An 18,338-nucleotide genomic window follows, 5' to 3' on the forward strand; every position below is an offset into this window, starting at 1 on the left:
CGGTTTTTCACGTGTTCTTGCCGGAGGAGACTCTAGGGTGTCCTGAATCTGAAGGAGGATTCGAGTGTATGGATAGGCAAGGCAATATCACCAGGTGTTTGGAAGACTAACAATACATTGTCTTCAATATTTCAAGCTACTAATCCACTTGCACTCATACTTCATTTTTTGTGATGCCAAGTCCTGATCTCATAGATGAGTATATAAAGTACATGATATTTTTACATCCAATTCCTACACGTATTTTAGTTCATCAATATATATATATATATATATATATATATATATATAATATATATAATATATATATATATATATATATATATATATATATATATATATATATATATATATATATATAATATATATATATATATAATATATATAATTTATTATTTATTATTTATTATTTATTATTATTTTTTTGTATTTTTTTTATTAAAGAATAGCAATATAAAATTATATGATTAATCAATTTCATTAACCAACTTTTTATATTGTATTAACAAATTTTGTTGATTGGTCAAAATTATTTTTAATATCTAGACGTTTATTAACCAACTTTTTATTTTTCACTAACTAATTTGGATTACTGCTAAAACTTATTTTTAATATTTGAGCGTTTATTAACCAACTTCATCACATCGTTAACCAATTTTTAACATTTCAGTAACCAACTTTATTTACTCTTAAATGATCAATGTTCATGCACAGTATACCGATACTATTCACGACACTATTCACGCATATGTATAGTGTTCATCTGACATTATTCATACACTATTCACGATATTGTTCAATGTATTTGTGAATAGTACATACGATGTAGTGTAGACATAGCCGAAAGGAAATGATAACTACAACAACAAAAACCAATGCATTCAAAACTTCAACTCTCTTAAACCTATTTTTGCATGCACTTGATCATCCTCTTGATTGGCAAAGAACAAGATATGACTAGCAAATTCACATAAACATTGATGTTTCTTTTATATCAACATCAAAATTGTTCCTATGATACATAGTTTCAAAACAATAGTCTCTCATTTGTTATGCATTTAGCTGGCTATACATGTATTCAATGTGAGTGTTATCATGTGAAAGAGGACCCACCAGTACCCGAAAAATTGCTGAATTGTCAAAAGACACAAAAACTCTTGCTACATCAAACTTAACCCAACTATCACTACCAGTACAGAGACCAAACCAACTCTTAGAGTTACTCTTACAACCATCACTTTTTAACTGGAAAAAGAAACCCAAAATTTCACTTTGCACAAGAGTGGACCAAGTACAAGACACCAAATCATAACTCTGGCAGACCTAGTCAGAAAGAGAATCTAAAGCATAAGTCATATAAACTTTTACATACCAAAGGCCTTGAAGGAAATAAATTCGGGAAGTGGAAGCTTCTTGGAAGTGATTTCCATTTCTGAAAAATAAACTAACCTTTACATGATCAGTTTGCGGCAAAGTTTGAACAATATCAACTCCTATTGTTGCTGTAGTATCAATAGCCAAATTCTAAACAAAGTAACTCAAGGCAAGTTTTGTTTAATTTATGTCCTATTAAGTAGTTCTTTTAATTATTGGACTGTACATGGCTTATGGCTCAACCTACCAAACCGAGCCTACTTTTTTGTGTACAATAATAATAGGAGCTTCTTTTCCCACCCTTCACATGTATTTCAGATATCTTGACAAACACTTGTTTTTCCAGTTGAAAGTGAACTTCCGAACCAATGTGGTTTTTAAGAAATCAGTTGGGAGTTAAAAGTATCTCCCATAATGAACTGGATCATCCTAGTCCCATGTCACTATTATGCGCTTTACTACAAACATATTTCAAAATATAGCAGACACGATTATCACTTATCACCAATAGTCCATACAAGAACAACTCCCATCCTTAAAGTGATGAAATCGAACACGATCTCTTACAATTATCTCCGCATTGTAAATTCTGGATATTAATTTAGTAACCTTGTGGCAATCATTACACACTCTAAGATTCTTAAATACTCTTATTGGCATGCCTGGTTTTGAATTCAAAAGCCCAAAAGCTATGGCCAATCTCTCACTATGCAACCTCATAGTATTCTGTTTTCCTTCATTAATATCATTAACCGACGCCGCCCCTGAATAGTCAGGTAAATACCCTATTGATTCTAGCCTCTCTTCAATTTCATTCATAAACTTGTATATATCTTTACTCTCTGGATGAGTGGTGTCCCCAGCTAAAAATTCATGAGCAACACCATTTATCTCTATTAAACTACAACCAGGCTCTTTGCTCACACCCTTATCATTCATTAGCTTTCTAAGCAACCCTACATCATTCCACCTACTAGCCGAAGCATAAACTTTTGACAAAAGCACATAAGCACCACCACAAACACTACCCTCTGATTCAAAAACTTGCTTTGCCATTGCTTCACTTAGCTCAACACTTGCATGTTGCTTATAACAAGCATCTAAAAGACTCCTCCAAATTACACCATCTGGCTTTACAGACATTTTTGAAACCACATTCAAAGCTTCTTGGATATGTCCAGCTCTAGCATAAAGATCAACAAGACATCCATAATGCACCAAACTTGGTTCAATATTGTATTCCTTAGTCATCAATTCAAAATACATTAACCCCTCATTAACAAACCCCCTATGATTACATGCACTCAACACACCAACAAAGGTGATAGAGTTTGGCTCAACTTTCTCTACCTTTACCATACAGAGAAAATAATCCAATGCTTCCTGAGCTTTCCCATTGACGGCAAAACCCAAAATTATTGAATTCCATGAACTCACATCTCTATAAGACATTCCTTCAAACACCTGCTTAGCAATTTCCAAAGATCCACATTTGCAATACATATCAACCAAACAAGTGTTGACCAAAACATCACAAGCCACATTCTTATCACACTTTTTCAAAATATACGCATGAACCCACATACCCAAAGAAAGAGCACCTAAACCAGCACAGGCATTAATAACACTCTGCATTGTGTAACAATCAGGATCATACACCTTCATCATCTCACAAAACATTTTCAAAACAGTATCATACTCTCCAGCCTTTGCATAAGAATCAATCATTACATTCCACGAAACTTCATTCCTCCTTTCACACATTTTCTCAAACACTTTCCGAGCCATTTCCAAACACCCACAAGAAGCATATAAATGAATCAAACTATTACAAATATAACTATCCAACTCAAACCCAAGTTTCAAAACATGGGCATGAACCTGTTTCCCTTCAAATAAACAAAACAAGTAAGCACAAGCCTTAAGAACAAACGGGTAAGTGTGGTTATCAGGAAAGACTTCATTTTCTTGTTCTGTTATCATTTCTCTGTAAAGAACAATAGCACGATGTTTGTGGCTTGTGGATTTGGCGTAGGCTCGTATAAGAATGTTCCACATAAAGGAATTTGGATTGTTGAAGTGATGAAAAACACGAGCAGTGTAGTTGAGATTTGTGAAGGAGGAGTGGTGAAGAAGTCTTGTGTAGAGAAAAAGGGATTGTGGATGGTTTGCGTGAATGGTGCGAAGCATTTGAGCATGGATTTGTTTGAGGTGAGAGTGAGAGATAGCATTGGATTGGTTTAACAAGTGATTAATGTTGATGATGGTGGTTGCAGAGGGTAAAGGCATTATGTGTGTTTTGTGAGGAAGTTCTTATGTCATGAACATTTTAACTTGTTTGAATTTGGAAGAGGATAAGATTGAAGGAATGAAAATGTTTTAAGGTAAATAATTTCTACTCATCCATTCCTTTTTAAATATTATTTTTTTATTTTTTATATATATTCTTACTTTTCAAACAATAATTCTTACTTTATCAATAATATCTTTAATTATTTATTACATTCATTTTACTTTTCCTTTCTGTAATAATTATTTAGGTGTAATTTTGAGAAATTGTAATTAACGTTAATTTGAATTTTGCAAGTAATAATTAAAAAAAAACAATTTTTTTACATAAAATGAACACTTAAAAAGGAACGGAGGGAGTAGTTTCTATTTTATTTTTAAAATCTATAATATTATTATTTGTTACTAACAAATGAAATCTATTTTTAAGATGCATCTATTATTATTTTTGTAATCCACTTGTAAATTTCATGTTATTAATTAATGCATGTTTAATATCATTGTGTGATGTATGCTTTTTTTAAATATAAATATTTAATTTTATGTTGTTAATTAAGTTTAGATTCCATACTAATTTTAGATTTTTTTTGAAATAACTAAATTAAAAAAAAAAACTCAAATAACCAATACTTTTAAAAAAATTATTAAAGTAATTATATTTCAAAAAAAAAATTATCGTATCGCCATTGCCTCTAGCTCATGTTATAGTGTTATGTCATGGCAATGACACATGCATGCATTAGGAGCATGCATCATCCCTCCCGTTAGGGATGGAAAATGGATTGTCCGCCCTGCCTCGTCTTAAGCCCGTCAAAAAAGGGGTGGGACGGACAAGTCCGTCAAGTAAAATTGTGCTTAAAAATCTAAGCAGCTCCGCCAAGGTGAATGATTGACGAGCCGCAGGCGCCCGTCTATTTTTTTATTTTCATTTTTTTCATAAATTAATATGCTTTCTTTACATTTCAAATAGATTTATCACTTTTTTTAGAATAATTTTTTATAAAACATCTTTTAAACAAATTTTATTTTAAAAAATTGCATAAATTCACAAATAAATGTATAAATAAAATCATCAAGAATTGGAATTACTAGAATTAATTAAAATGGCTACTAAAAGTTTAAAAATCAAGAAATTTGACCTAAAATAAAATCATCAATAAGAGTTGCAAAACTATAGTTTAAGTAACCTTCAACCAACCAAAATAAATATTTTGAGTGTTTGATAACTAGGTAGGTGGGTCAACCCACCTCTTATTGGGAGGGCTTAAGGTGGGGTGGGGCGGCGAACACAAAATCTCAATCAAACCCGCTATTTTTTGATAGGTGTGCGATCGGTTAGGTGGGTCATAACCCGTTTTTCCACCCCTACCTCCTGCCTCCTATGTTGTATTTTTTTTTATAAATAGGTCATTCCCTCCCCACCATTTTCCACCAATCTTCTAATTCTCTCCTAAAATATTTCTTCAAAATGTCTTATATAATCAAAATAAGTTCTAATTTGTTTTATTCGACAATAAAGCCTCGGATGAAGATCCGACTTTGGAATATTAAGACCTTCGAGCATTTTGAGAGGAGCTTGATGATTTGGTTAGATTGAGACATTGGAGACGGTGAAAAGATCAGAAGAATTGAAAGGCTTGTTACGATGTTCAACAATAATGGAGAACATCACGTCTGGGAGTCAGTTAAAATTGATAGTGATTGTTGTATTATGATGCATAGTTCGGATGAAATTGTCTTGATGGTTGTAATCTCCTAGAAACCTTGTTCTATTTAGTCGTTTTATTTGTTTTTTGTATTGTTGTTTTAATAGTTGTAACTGAAAGTTATAATCATTATGAAAAGAATAATACTTTCAATATGAAATTAAATGGTTAAGTAAAATAATTTACATATCAAAAGCAGGACTAAAAGTGGATACAATAATTATATTGTGGAGCTTGCTCTAACATTGGGACAGTTTATACGATTGTGTCCGGACTGACGACATACATTACATAATCTTACCAATTTTTTATCGTATCCATTTTGATTCGAATACGTGTGCTGTTAGGGCGACCTTTTTTATTTCTTCGCATATTTTTGTTGTGCCAAATTATGTCCCCTTGATATTTAGGCCAACAATCCTCCTTTCCTACAACCAAAAAGTTAATTTTGTACATATTGCATATGTTTATGACTTTATAAACGACAAATAGTAGGTTGGAAGGGTCTCGGCGAGCATGTGAACATGCCGCTATGACATAGGTGCATGGCATACAGAAGGCTTGAAACTTTCCGAACTTGCATCAACCTCTATCTAGTTCGACTCAATAGTATCCCTTTGGTCTCCCCTCATTATGATCCATTGTCTCCTATACAGTAATTCAACCTCTACGACGGTTAAACATTAGCTCATGAACCTAGATTCTCCACCTTGACTGACACATATGTACAAAAAAAAGAGCATGCGCCATAGACATTGACTCATGAGTGTTGCCTTGCATGCATAAGCATTAACACATGAACTCAACACATTAACTCAACTCTTTATAAATACCATATTAACTCTACACGTTTTCATCATTAATAAACACATTATTTGTAATCATATTCATCAGCAACAAACACACATAAACATTCTAAAATATGGCTCTATTGACCATGGGTGATACACATAGAGGAACCATCAACAATATTGTGGAGTTTGTAAGTTATTATTTCTCAATAATATATGTTTTACGTTACTTTCATAACCTAAATTTTACCCTGAGTTTTTCACTTGTATATGCAAAGTTCAATCATTTCATTTTTTGTCATACATTCTTTTAGTCAAAAGCATTCATCAGGAGTTTAGATGAAAAGTCAGAAGTTTCTGGAATTTTATTTGGTCTTGATGATATTAATTCAGTCATTTGTTCATTAAGAAGTCCAAAGGCTTGTCTTCTCAATCTCAATGCATCGCTCATTCCATTGCATCATGTTTCAGAGATCCAGAGGGTGACATTAAAGAGTATTATCATCATCTGAATCTTTGTGGGGTTTTTATTATAATTGAAAATCAAAAGCAAATGGTCCAAGAGTGATTCCTTTCTATCTGACTATCTATTTGCAATTCTTCAGTCATTAAACCAATGCATTCACTAGATGTATGCATCATGTGCTCATAAAAACATGGATTTCATTATGTATAACGCTTAAAATGATGCTCAAAATAGTTTTTCAAATCTATAGACAACTCGGTTGAATCAATTTGCAAATGTGCGTAGAATTAAAGGGCGAAAAACTTCAAAATCGAGTTTGCAGACGTTAGATTTCTTAATCTACAGTTCACGTAGTTTACCCGACGTGCTCGTTTTATTTTTTTCGACTATTTTTTCGGTCGCATTCTGATCAGTATGTACCTTTTAACCGGTTATATTTTATTTCAAAATTGGATCAAAACCTATATGTTTTTGAGAAGTTTAATTTGTCCTGATCATTTTATGTATTCTTTTTTATTTTTCAGACACTTTTGCGTCCTTTTTTTGTTCATTTTTATCTTTCTTTTTTTTATATCTTTTTTCAAACTAATCATGAAAAATATTTAAAATTTATTAAATGACTAAGTTATTTTGTTTTTAATTATTAAAATAATTTGAATTTTTGTTTGTGTTAATTTTTAAGTTTGTTTTGATTACTAATCGATCTTTATAATTAAGTTTATATGTATATTGAATTTTATGGCCAAAAGTTAAAAAGATCAAAATATCTCATTTTCCTCTTGGTTTAGTTACATGTAGCTCTCTCTCTCTCTCATTGGCTAGGACAGTTAGCATATGATCCTTTCTTTTCCCATTTTTTAAATTAAATTTTATCTTCCACCATTTGCTGGCAGACCCTTCAAAATTGAAAGGAAAAATGGGATTGAAAGAAAAAAATAGTTTTTATGGATATGGAAAGCAAAACAAACATGGCTTATTTTTTGTAATATTCTGTCTCACGATTCTCATGCTAAAAAAGAAAAGTTCTTCTCATTGAGACTAGAAAAGAAAGTTTGGTTTCATTTCATTTTTTGAGGTTTCTGCAAAGAAACCATTGTTTCCAAAAACCTCTTTCATCTCTTCTCTACATGAGCTAACACCATCCAAGCCACTCTCTTCTTCTACAAGACCACGATTTTCAAAAATCTCAAATACAAGCTCAAAAACTCAGTTTTATCTCCTAAAATCACTCACAACAACATCAATAATACAATCAATCTAACCATAATTAAAAAGCCAAAACAGAACGAAACACAATTCTTCCAGTCACATGCCGAAAGATCAACGAAGAGTAACCCTCTGCTCCGCCGAACACCATGATTCACGTCTCCTTCTATCAAAAATACAAAAAAACCTTCATGAAACAACCGTGCCATCCACCACAAAATGATGAAAACTCAACCCCACCAATGAAATACCAGAACCCTCATCCTTAAAACAGTTCTCACCAAGCAAAGCAACCATCACCACCGTTTATACTCTGTCGTGATTCACCACACAAAACCTTCTGCATCGTCGTGTTTCACGTCTACCATTCAAAATCATAACTGAAACTTCTTCCTTTCTTACCTTCACCACCATCTGTTAGCTGAAATTTCGATGTTGGAAAAGAACATTTGTTTTCGACGAAGAAGGTGAGAAGGCATAACCGAAGCTGTTATTTTTTCGAAAAAGGATTGGTCTGGGACTTAGAAATATTCATGGATTTATATTCATGTTTTTTTATGAAGATGTCTGATTAAAGTTGTGTTTGACGAGCATGAATTCGAATTAAGGCTTATAATCGTTTTTTGGCCTTATCTGTTTTTTAAGAAGACGCGTGGAAGGCTGTAAGTGGCAAAGTCTATACAAGCAAGAACATGTCATCTTTTAGAGAAATGACCGTTTATTACTGTTATTTTTTATTTTTTATAAATAGGGATCTTAGTGATTAGGATCAGGGGTGTTCCATTTTGTACAAAACCTCATATATTACTCAAAGTATCTTTGTTGTTGAGAAACGAGTTCTTGAGTGCAATGTGTCGCAACCTGAAAAATACAGTATGCGAAAAAAAACAACCGGCGAGAAAGAAATGACAGAAGAGTCTCCACCGTGCGTTATTTATCCCAAAGGAGGGAAAGGAAACGCTTGAAGTAAACCTGAAGAGAGGAAAGGAAAAGACAAGGTCTCGCAACCAAATCTTGGGTTCGGGAGTCGATTATGCGAAGGGAAGGTATTAGCACCCCTACGCATCCGTAGTACTCTACGGGATCCACTCTTGTTGTTTCTTGTCTAAAGGGTGTGTGTTTATCTAATGTACTATTTACTAAAAGGGTCAAGAGAAAAATGACTCGCACGGATGTCGCATCCATTGCATACGTATCTCATCTGAATATGAGAATCAGAGTCTTCGTAGCTCGGGTACCTATGGGTGAAAGAGATGTGTGCTCGCTAAGACATCGCGTCTTATGCCTACGTATCTCATCGGGAATGAGAATCAGAGTTGCCGTAGTTCGGCTACACGCACGCCAAACAAAACACACGCAGGAAACCGACTGCCAATCGCTGAACTTATGTCAGACTCCACACAAACAGGCAAACATGGAAACCGAATGCCAATCGCTGGACTTACATCGGACTCCGAACCAACAAACACACATAGGAAATCAACTGCCAATCCCTGGACTTATGTCAGACTCCTACACACACAAAGGGTTTAACCGGACGCTGAATCGTCAGAAGCAACAACAAAGTTGAACAAACAAGCTAACAGGGAGTCTGGTACTCGAGCCTGCTAGCTGTCAAGCAAACACACACAAAAAAAGGAAAAGAGTGAAAAAGAAAAAGGGTGCCCGGAGAGATCTCGTACGACCTCCTGCCTACGTACCTCATCTGGTATGAGGATCAGAGCAACGTAGTTCCCCTACATAGGGATTGCCATCTGAACATGGACTTACAAAGGAGGACACCAGTTGTGTCAAAGGAGAGTGGGCAATGTGTCCACATCCTAGCAGTAGGTGTCGCAGCTCGCTGAATTGAGTCTTAGGCAGTTACCTCTTTGCAATAGAACGGACTACATGCCACAAGATCGGAAGCGCTCGGAAAGGTCTAGAAGTGGGGGAAGCTCTGCCCTAGAGTTGTCATGCAATATGTATTTAAGTGTTAGGATTTACAAATGGGAATATCTACCTAATGTTAGCATGCAAAGAATATGGGAATTCTACCTATGTTATCATACAAAAGGTTCTATCTAATGGGTGCTACCTAATCGGAACAAGAATTGACGAGTGGAGCAAGGAGAAGTGCTAGGGATAAGGGTAGATGGCGATGCATGAAGCAATCGACTTACAAGGTTAATGGCGATGCATAAAGCAATCGGCTTACAAGGTTGATGGCGATGCATAAAGCAATCGACTTACAAAAGGGTGGATGAATACGTGCTGGTTCTGTTTGGTTTTGAAAAATGATTACTCGACGTTGGATCGAGGTTTTGATCTTGTTTTGAAATGGTTATCGAATGTTCATTTTAATTCTTGTATTAACAGATGAATAAAGAATGAAAGAATAAATATTATACATTTCATGGGAGAGGGATACATTTGTCAAATGGGGGATTCAAAGTATTGGAATAATTAAATCGGGTCCAAACAATAAATAATGCAATGTATGAGTGTAAGTGCAAAGGAACTGTCTCATTGTAAGAAGGCCCAAGAGTAAGCCATGTGAAGAAAATAACTTACAAGGTTGATGGCGATGCATAAATCAATCGACTTACAAAAGGGTGGATGAATACGTGCTGGTTCTGTTTGGTTTTGAAAAATGATTACTCGACGTTGGATCGAGGTTTTGATCTTGTTTTGAAATGGTTATCGAATGTTCATTTTAATTCTTGTATTAAAGATGAATAAAGAATGAAAGAATAAATATTATACATTTCATGGGAGAGGGATACATTTGTCAAATGGGGGATTCAAAGTATTGGAATAATTAAATCGGGTCCAAACAATAAATAATGCAATGTATGAGTGTAAGTGCAAAGGAACTGTCTCATTGTAAGAAGGCCCAAGAGTAAGCCATGTGAAGAAAATAACACAACAAATCATATCTACAAAACACTTAAAAATTAAATCGAAAAAAAGGTAAAATCGGGATTTGTACGGATGGAAATTGAGGGACACATAAAACCTAAATAATGTGCTCAAAGCCGGTTTGCGCATGTTGACAATAATTGAAATGTCATATGCGATTAATCGAAACGCGGCGAAATACTATCAATATATCGATAAAAATAATCATGGATGAACAACATGGAAATCGTTGAATCCATAAATTAAAATCGATGTTTAACATTAAAATCAACAAGTGTTTTTAAAAAAAGAGAAAAAATAAAAATAAAAGGTTTAAAATAATAAAAAGTGGTAATAATAATAAAAAATAGAAAATATGTTAAAAATGAAAAATGTTGCAAACCAAGGATCAAACCCAGAACCTAAGGTTTACCAAAGCACCTCTTTACCAACTCAACCAGGTAGACATCCTTGTTATATAGTTTCAAACACTAATACATAATATAACAATAGACGCACCAAACCTTTTAAATAAACACAAAGTTGAAAACAGTAATTAGCTCATGTTGAAGACAAAGTAACGACCAATCCAAAGCTCAAAGCTCAGTGTTCTTTCCATTTTGAAAATCAAAATCTTAACAGCAAGTTAACATCACAAGCAGCGGTGTTGCTAAATCAAACATGGAGTTCAAAGCATAATCGAAACATGGAAATAAAGCTCGGAAAAGGAACTAACCGGTTGCGGCGAGCTCGACCGACGAATGTGAGTAAGCGTTGGCTTCAATTCTCTCCTTTTCTTTTCTGAATGCTAGCCGCCAATCCTCTTCAAGATTAGGGTTTTTCTCTGTTCTTTGAATCCTCTCACTTTCGCCTCCTTTTTCGCCTCCTCTTTCGTTGTTGTTTTCTCCAATTTTTCGTTGTTCAAAATCCCCCCTTACTGATTCACCTTTTTTCTATTTATGCCTCCTAATTTAGGGTTTCAATTTGGTATCTTGGATTCAAAAGAGGCGTTCCTGCAAAGCACTTTCTTTGTGCTCAGTATCGGATTGGCTTGTTTAATGCTAAAACCGAAAACGGTATTCTGAACCCACTCTTTCTTCTTCATTTTTGTCTCTATGCCAAATTGGGATATTTTCTTGAATTACTGCTTTTGCTAATTACCTTATTCTTTTTACTACAGTGACTTTTTTTTGTCAGAAAACTCAGTTGGTTTGTGAATGAGGACTCAAAAGGTTGATGGTTCTTTGGCTGTAGCAGGTAACCTTAGAGCTAGGATTAAACCAATTGAATTAGATGCAACCTATTGAACTGGTCATAGCCATTACAAGCTTAACATGTACATCCTTTCCTTTGATTAATTCTCATGACTCCACTAATTATTCATGCTCTTTTTCCACTGCAGACTTTGATGTCCACTGAATCCACTTCATGGGACAAATTGTTCATGACCTGTGATGCGCTTGGTTGGGAGATTCAATGGCTTTGGAGGTTTGGCTTGGCTTCAATTTGCTTCTGCAACAGGGTTTCAAAACAGGTTCAACAACATGATTTCCACTGATGATGGATTGCATTTGCCAATTTATTTCATGTTTCTTTGGACTGAACAACTTGACTGCTTTCATTAAGAACCTCATTGTAGCTGTTATGCCTTGGCTTGATGATGAACATGGATGCTGCAGGATGATGCTTGCAAAACATTTCATGAGTTCTGGTTTGAGGAGCCTTCTGCTTCACAAACTCAGGTCTTTGAAGATGGTAGTACTGTTCCACTAGAGGTGGCTAAGAAAACTGAGCAAATCGTTGAAATGCTGAAGAGATTGCCAAATAATCAGCTTCTTGTAACTATAATAAAGCGCAACTTGACTCTTGATTTTTTTACCGCAATCTGCAAAAGCAATTGGGGTCAACCCATCGTCCCTTGTAACAGTGCATAAGCGTTGCGAGTTGATGTGCAAATGCTTGCTGGAGAAGATTTTGCAGGTGGATAAAATGAACAATAATGAAATGGAGAAGCATGCACTACCACATGTGCTAGTCTTGCATGCATTTTGTCTTGTGGACCTAACTCTCTGTGCACCAGCTTCTAACCCTTCCCAGTATGTCATTACTTTGCAGCCATATCTGAAGACTCAGGTTGACAATAGCATGGTCGCACAGCTACTTGAGAGTATAACATTTATAATTGATGCTGTGTTGCCATTGCTGCGTAAGTTACCTCTCAGTATTGTGGATGAACTTGAACAAGATTTGAAGCAGATGATTCTTCGACGCTCTTTCTTGACAGTTGTCCATGCTTGTATCAAATGCCTTCGCAGTATGAGTAAGATTGCTGGAAAGGGGGCAGATGTAATTGAGCATCTTATCCAGGTCTTCTTCAAATGTTTGGATACCCAGGCAATTGTAAACAAACAGCAAGTTGGGCGATCTCTCTTCTGTATCGGCTTACTTATTCGTTATGGCAACTGTTTGCTAGCAAGCTCTGGTAATAAACTTGTTGATGTCAGAAGGAGCCTCAGCTTGTTTATGAAGTATCTTGCTGTGGATGATTATTCTCTTAAGGTTAGATCATTGCAGGCACTAGGATATGTTCTAATTGCAAGGCCTGAATTTATGTTAGAACATGACATTGGAAAGATACTGGAGGAAACACTGTCTTCTCATGCTGATGCTCGGCTTAAGATTCAAGCATTGCAAAACATGTTCGAGTATCTTCTTGACGCTGAAAGCAAAATGGAAGCAGAAGTTGATGATAATGTACCTGGTCACTCGGTCAGAGCTGGGCAGAGTGTACCTGTTGCTGCCGGGGCTGGAGATACAAACATATGTGGGGGTATTGTTCAGTTGTACTGGGACAATATTTTGGGCCGATGTTTGGATTGTGATGAACAAGTTCGACAATCAGCCTTGAAGATTGTTGAAATTGTGCTGCGCCAAGGTCTTGTTCATCCCATCACCTGTATTCCATATCTTATAGCACTTGAAACAGATCCTCTGGAGTTAAATTCAAAATTGGCTCATCATCTCCTAATGAATATGAATGAGAAGTATCCTGCATTTTTTGAAAGCCGCTTGGGTGATGGACTTCAAATGTCCTTTATGTTCATGCAAGCTATTTGTGTTATTCCTGATGAAAATGTTAACCACAAGACCCCATCTAAGATCCCTGTTTCTGGAAAAGGGAAACCTGAGTCTGACTCAATCACACAATCAAGAGTTGGGGTTTCTCGAATATACAAGCTCGTCTGAGGGAACCGGATGTCGAGGAATGAATTTATGTCCTCAATAGTGCGAAAATTTGATAATCCAAAATGGAACAAATTTGTAATAGCTCTCTTAACGTACTGCACAGAGGTTCTTGCCTTGCTCCCATTCATTGCACCTGATGAACCACTTTATTTAATCTATGCTATCAATAGAGTAGTTCAGGTTAGGGCTGGTCAACTGGAGGCGAACTTCAAAGCCTGGTGTTCAAGCTTATTACGGAGTGAGGGTGACGTTACACCTCATGGGAATGGAATGCATCAACAAGCGCCAAATGAACCTATTCATTCAACCCAAGTTATGTCAACAGACTTAAATGGTACATTTCAGCAAAGTGTAGATGTTCAGCCCAACCTCGATGACATGAAGAATAGAATGAGGGCCAATAGAAAAGGGTTTTGGGTGACTTTGGTCAATGTTGACCAGAAAGTCAACTGTTGACCAAAGTCAATAATTGGTCAAAATTGTCAAGACTTGTACCTTTTTTTCTTGTGTTGAATCACATGTAATGGTTTACAATGATATGAAATAGATTGAAATGGATTAACAAATGGTTTGAAGTTGGTTTCCAAATTGTTTTGTCTTATGACTTGAATGTTTGACTTTTGAAAAATAACTTGACTGATAATGCACATGAACAAGGCCATGAAATGAGACCATAAGGTCAGGGTTTTGACATAGTATCCATGAACCAATAACATGACTAGCAAGTGGCTTGAAACACAAGAAGCTTGGTTGTTCAGATGACCAAGACCATATGTGCATTAACAATCACATGAACAACACCATGACTTTGGACCAAGACCAATCCTCATATAAGACCAAAGTAAGGTTAGGCCAAGCATGCTAAACAAAAATAAAAAACATAAAAAATTCAGGACCAAAATCGGGGTATGACAGTTGCCCCTATTTAAGCGTCTTCAACTAGAGAATATGAAGCAGGACGTTCTTTATATGATCATAGTGGGAGATGGTTAAATACTAAGAAGACCCGGATTTTGATCCTGAATCCCTATGAAACAATGCCTGTCAGAATCGTCAAAGAAGCAATCTCAAAAGAAGAACCCATCTGGTACGGTGAAAATCGGCCTGAGTACCGAAACAGAAAGTTGACCTGGATACCAAAATAAATGGTAACACAGGAATACCCATGGCCTGAACGCCGCACATTAGTCTGAACACTAAGCATCGGAATATGAGAGTATCAAATGTTGGTCTGATCACCGGAAATCTGGCCTGAATGCCACTTCGGTCTGGATACCAGAACTGGCCTGAATGCCACAAGTTGCCTCGACCTGATTGTCGGAAACTTCTTCGATCTGAAAATCGGAAACTGGCCTGAACGCCACTTCGGTCTGGATACCGGGAACTAGCCTGAATGCCACTTCGGTCTGGATACCGGAAACTGGCTTGAATGCCACAAGTTGCATCGATCTGAATGTCGGAAACTTCTTCGATCTGAATATCGGAAACTGGCCTGAATGCCACAAGTTGCATCGACCTGAATGTCGAAAACTTCTTCGATCTGAATATCGGAAACTGGCCTGAATTCCACTTCGGTCTGGATACCGGAAACTTGCCTGAATGCCACAAGTTGCATCGACCTGAATGTCGGAAACTTCTTCGATCTGAATATCGAAAACTGGCCTGAATGCCACAAGTTGCATCGACCTGAATGTCGGAAACTTCTTCGATCTGAATATCGGAAACTGGCCTGAATGCCACTTCGGTCTGGATACCGGAAACTGGCCTGAATGCCACAAGTTGCATCGACCTGAATGTCGGAAACTTCTTCGATCTGAATATCGGAAAAACTGGCCTGAATGCCACTTCGGTCTGGATACCGGAAACTGGCCTGAATGCCACAAGTTACATCGACCTGAATGTCGGAAACTTCTTCGATCTGAATATCGGAAAAACTGGCCTGAATGCCACTTCGGTCTGAATACCGGAAAATTGGCCTGAATGCCACTTCGGTCTGAATACCGGAAAACTGGCCTGAATGCCACTTCGGTCTGAATACCGGAAAAACTGGCCTGAATGCCACTTCGGTCTGGATACCGGAAAATTGGCCTGAATGCCACTTCGGTCTGAATACCGGAAAGACTGGCCTGAATGCCACTTCGGTCTGAATACCGGGAAATTGGCCTGAATGCCACTTCGGTCTGAATACCGAAAAAACTGGCCTGAATGCCACTTCGGTCTGGATACCGGAAAAACTGGCCTGAATGCCACTTCGGTTTGAATACCGGAAACTTCATGCCTGTTAGCATCGGAAGAAATAGGGAAAATGATAATTGAGGCGGCACGTGGGCCAACGACCCATGCTGGGGATAATAAGTCATGAACAACCTTCAGTCTGAGCACTGGAAACAAACTTCTGGCTTGTCACTTGGGATGCCGAGAATGTTTTATGCTTACATGCGTATGTTTGAATTTTTCAATGGCGTAATGCTCCATGAGAATGGAAATGCTACGCGATTTGGGAGGATGCAATGCAATATGATTCTACATGCAGGGATGCGAAATGCTGGGGAAAATGCCAAGTTGAAGCAAGGAATCCCGTTGGGGAAATGATTATAATCTTCTGGACCCTGGCACTACTGTTGGAGATGCACATCATAATGAACTATGTGGGGAAATGACCGGCCGCGCGGTGTTCTGGCAATGGCGAGATACCGAGGCTCTGACTGGGGAGAGAACGGCGCTGCCAACCTGTTGTTGGGGGAAGCGATAGTGGTTCTGGCAACCATAATCTACGAGAGATGACTCAGCAGGGGGGGCAAACACCGATACGGTACCGAGGTTATGTTTCAAGGCAAGAGATCATCGATCTGGCATCGGGATCATCGATCTGGCATCGAATTCTGAGGAGCAACTACTTCTGCTGGGAGGATACGGTCTGGCACTGTCAACTCCGCTGGGGATATACAGTCTGACACTGTCAACTCCGCTGGGGATATACAGTCTAGCACTGTTAACTCTACTAGGGAGTGTATAGTCTGAAACAACCGCTTGGGGAGTACAGTAGTGAGAACCTGCTAGGAATCTTAAAGAAATGCCCCGAGTGTACCTGTTCTGAATAGATGATTCAAAATACTTAAAATTTACAGCAATTTTAAATGTTCATTGAACATGCACCTGTAAAGCTCTTATGTTTCATGATGCAATGTTTATCAAAAATTCGGATGTCATTTTTGCAGACAAAACAGTAAAATGAAAATGAACACAGAGATGTACTGAATAACATGATTTTATTGATTGAATGGCCTCTGAGTAGGCATTTACATCAGGAAGCAATCCCTGGAAAGAGGTAATCGCAAAACAAGAATTAATCTAATGGCAATGTGAAATGGATTTCTATTGGGTTCCAATTCTGCTATGACCCGCTCGTCTTCAAGATCCTCCAGATGATCAGCCTTCTGAAAAAGGTGATTGGACTGTTTCTATCCTTTGAAAGTTTCCAGTCATCGACACAAGATGAGATTCAGAACTACTCAGAATGCAGCCATTCGCTTAATCCCTAACTTTTGCCTGTATCGCCCTTTTCGGGTTTTCAATCCACCGGGATACCCATTTTTGCCTAAGTTGCCTTTTCAGGTTTTCAACTTACCGGGTGTACGATCTTTTCATTTTTAAATTCCTAATTTTTTTTTGCCCGAACCTTTTCATTTTCTTGGTTCGTCAGGATGCCCATTTTTGCCTGGACTGTTCTTTTTACTGTCCAGCGGGTCTATTTTATGCGAAGTATTTTTTAACTGCGTCTGAGTTTATCGGGGAAGTGAAGTCTTCACCATCCATCGTTGCAAGCATTAAGGCCCCTCCATCAAAAACCTTGGTGACAATATAAGGTCCCTCATAGTTAGGAGTCCACTTGTCCCTGTGATCCGTCTGAGGAGGAAGGATCCTTTTCAACACTAAATCTCCGACTTGGAAACATCGAGGGCGCACTTTCTGGTCAAAGGCTCTCTTCATCCGACTCTGATACAACTGCCCATGACAAATGGCTGCCATTCGCTTCTCTTCGATAAGACTCAACTCTTTGAACCTTGTCCGAATCCATTCAGCTTCATCTAGCTTGACATCCAACATGACTCTTAGAGAAGGAATCTCCACCTCAACAGGTAGGACTGCTTCCATACCATACACCAGGGAGTAAGGGGTTGCCCCGGTCGATGTACGTACTGAAGTGCGGTATCCATGCAAGGCGAAGGGTAGCATCTCATGCCAATCTCTGTACGTAACGACCATCTTCTGCACAATCTTCTTTATGTTCTTATTTGCTGCCTCAACAGCACCGTTCATCTTAGGACGATAGGGGGGAAGAATTGTGATGCTGAATGTTGAAGTTCTGGCACAACTCCT

General features: G+C 37.3%; 1 protein-coding gene and 1 pseudogene across 1 annotated transcript; one reads left to right on the forward strand and one right to left on the reverse strand.

The window, feature by feature from the left end:
* Nucleotides 1–854: 854 nt before the first annotated feature.
* On the reverse strand, nucleotides 855–3,721 carry LOC127075194 (pentatricopeptide repeat-containing protein At1g59720, chloroplastic/mitochondrial). The gene has a single exon (XM_051016672.1). It carries the CDS (start codon nucleotides 3,661–3,663, stop codon nucleotides 1,876–1,878), a length of 1,788 nt encoding a protein of 595 aa, XP_050872629.1. The 5' UTR covers nucleotides 3,664–3,721; the 3' UTR covers nucleotides 855–1,875.
* An 8,661-nt stretch (nucleotides 3,722–12,382) lies between these two features.
* Nucleotides 12,383–14,414, forward strand: LOC127137177 (sister chromatid cohesion protein SCC2-like; annotated as a pseudogene).
* Nucleotides 14,415–18,338: the final 3,924 nt, after the last annotated feature.

This window comes from Lathyrus oleraceus, chromosome 4 (assembly GCF_024323335.1).
Source record: "Lathyrus oleraceus cultivar Zhongwan6 chromosome 4, CAAS_Psat_ZW6_1.0, whole genome shotgun sequence".
In the NCBI taxonomy this organism is placed as follows: Eukaryota; Viridiplantae; Streptophyta; class Magnoliopsida; order Fabales; family Fabaceae; genus Lathyrus; species Lathyrus oleraceus.

Excerpts from the sequence above, each read along its gene's own strand:
- LOC127075194 (XM_051016672.1), bottom strand. The coding sequence starts at position 3,663 with ATGCCTTTACCCTCTGCAACCACCATCATCAACATTAATCACTTGTTA.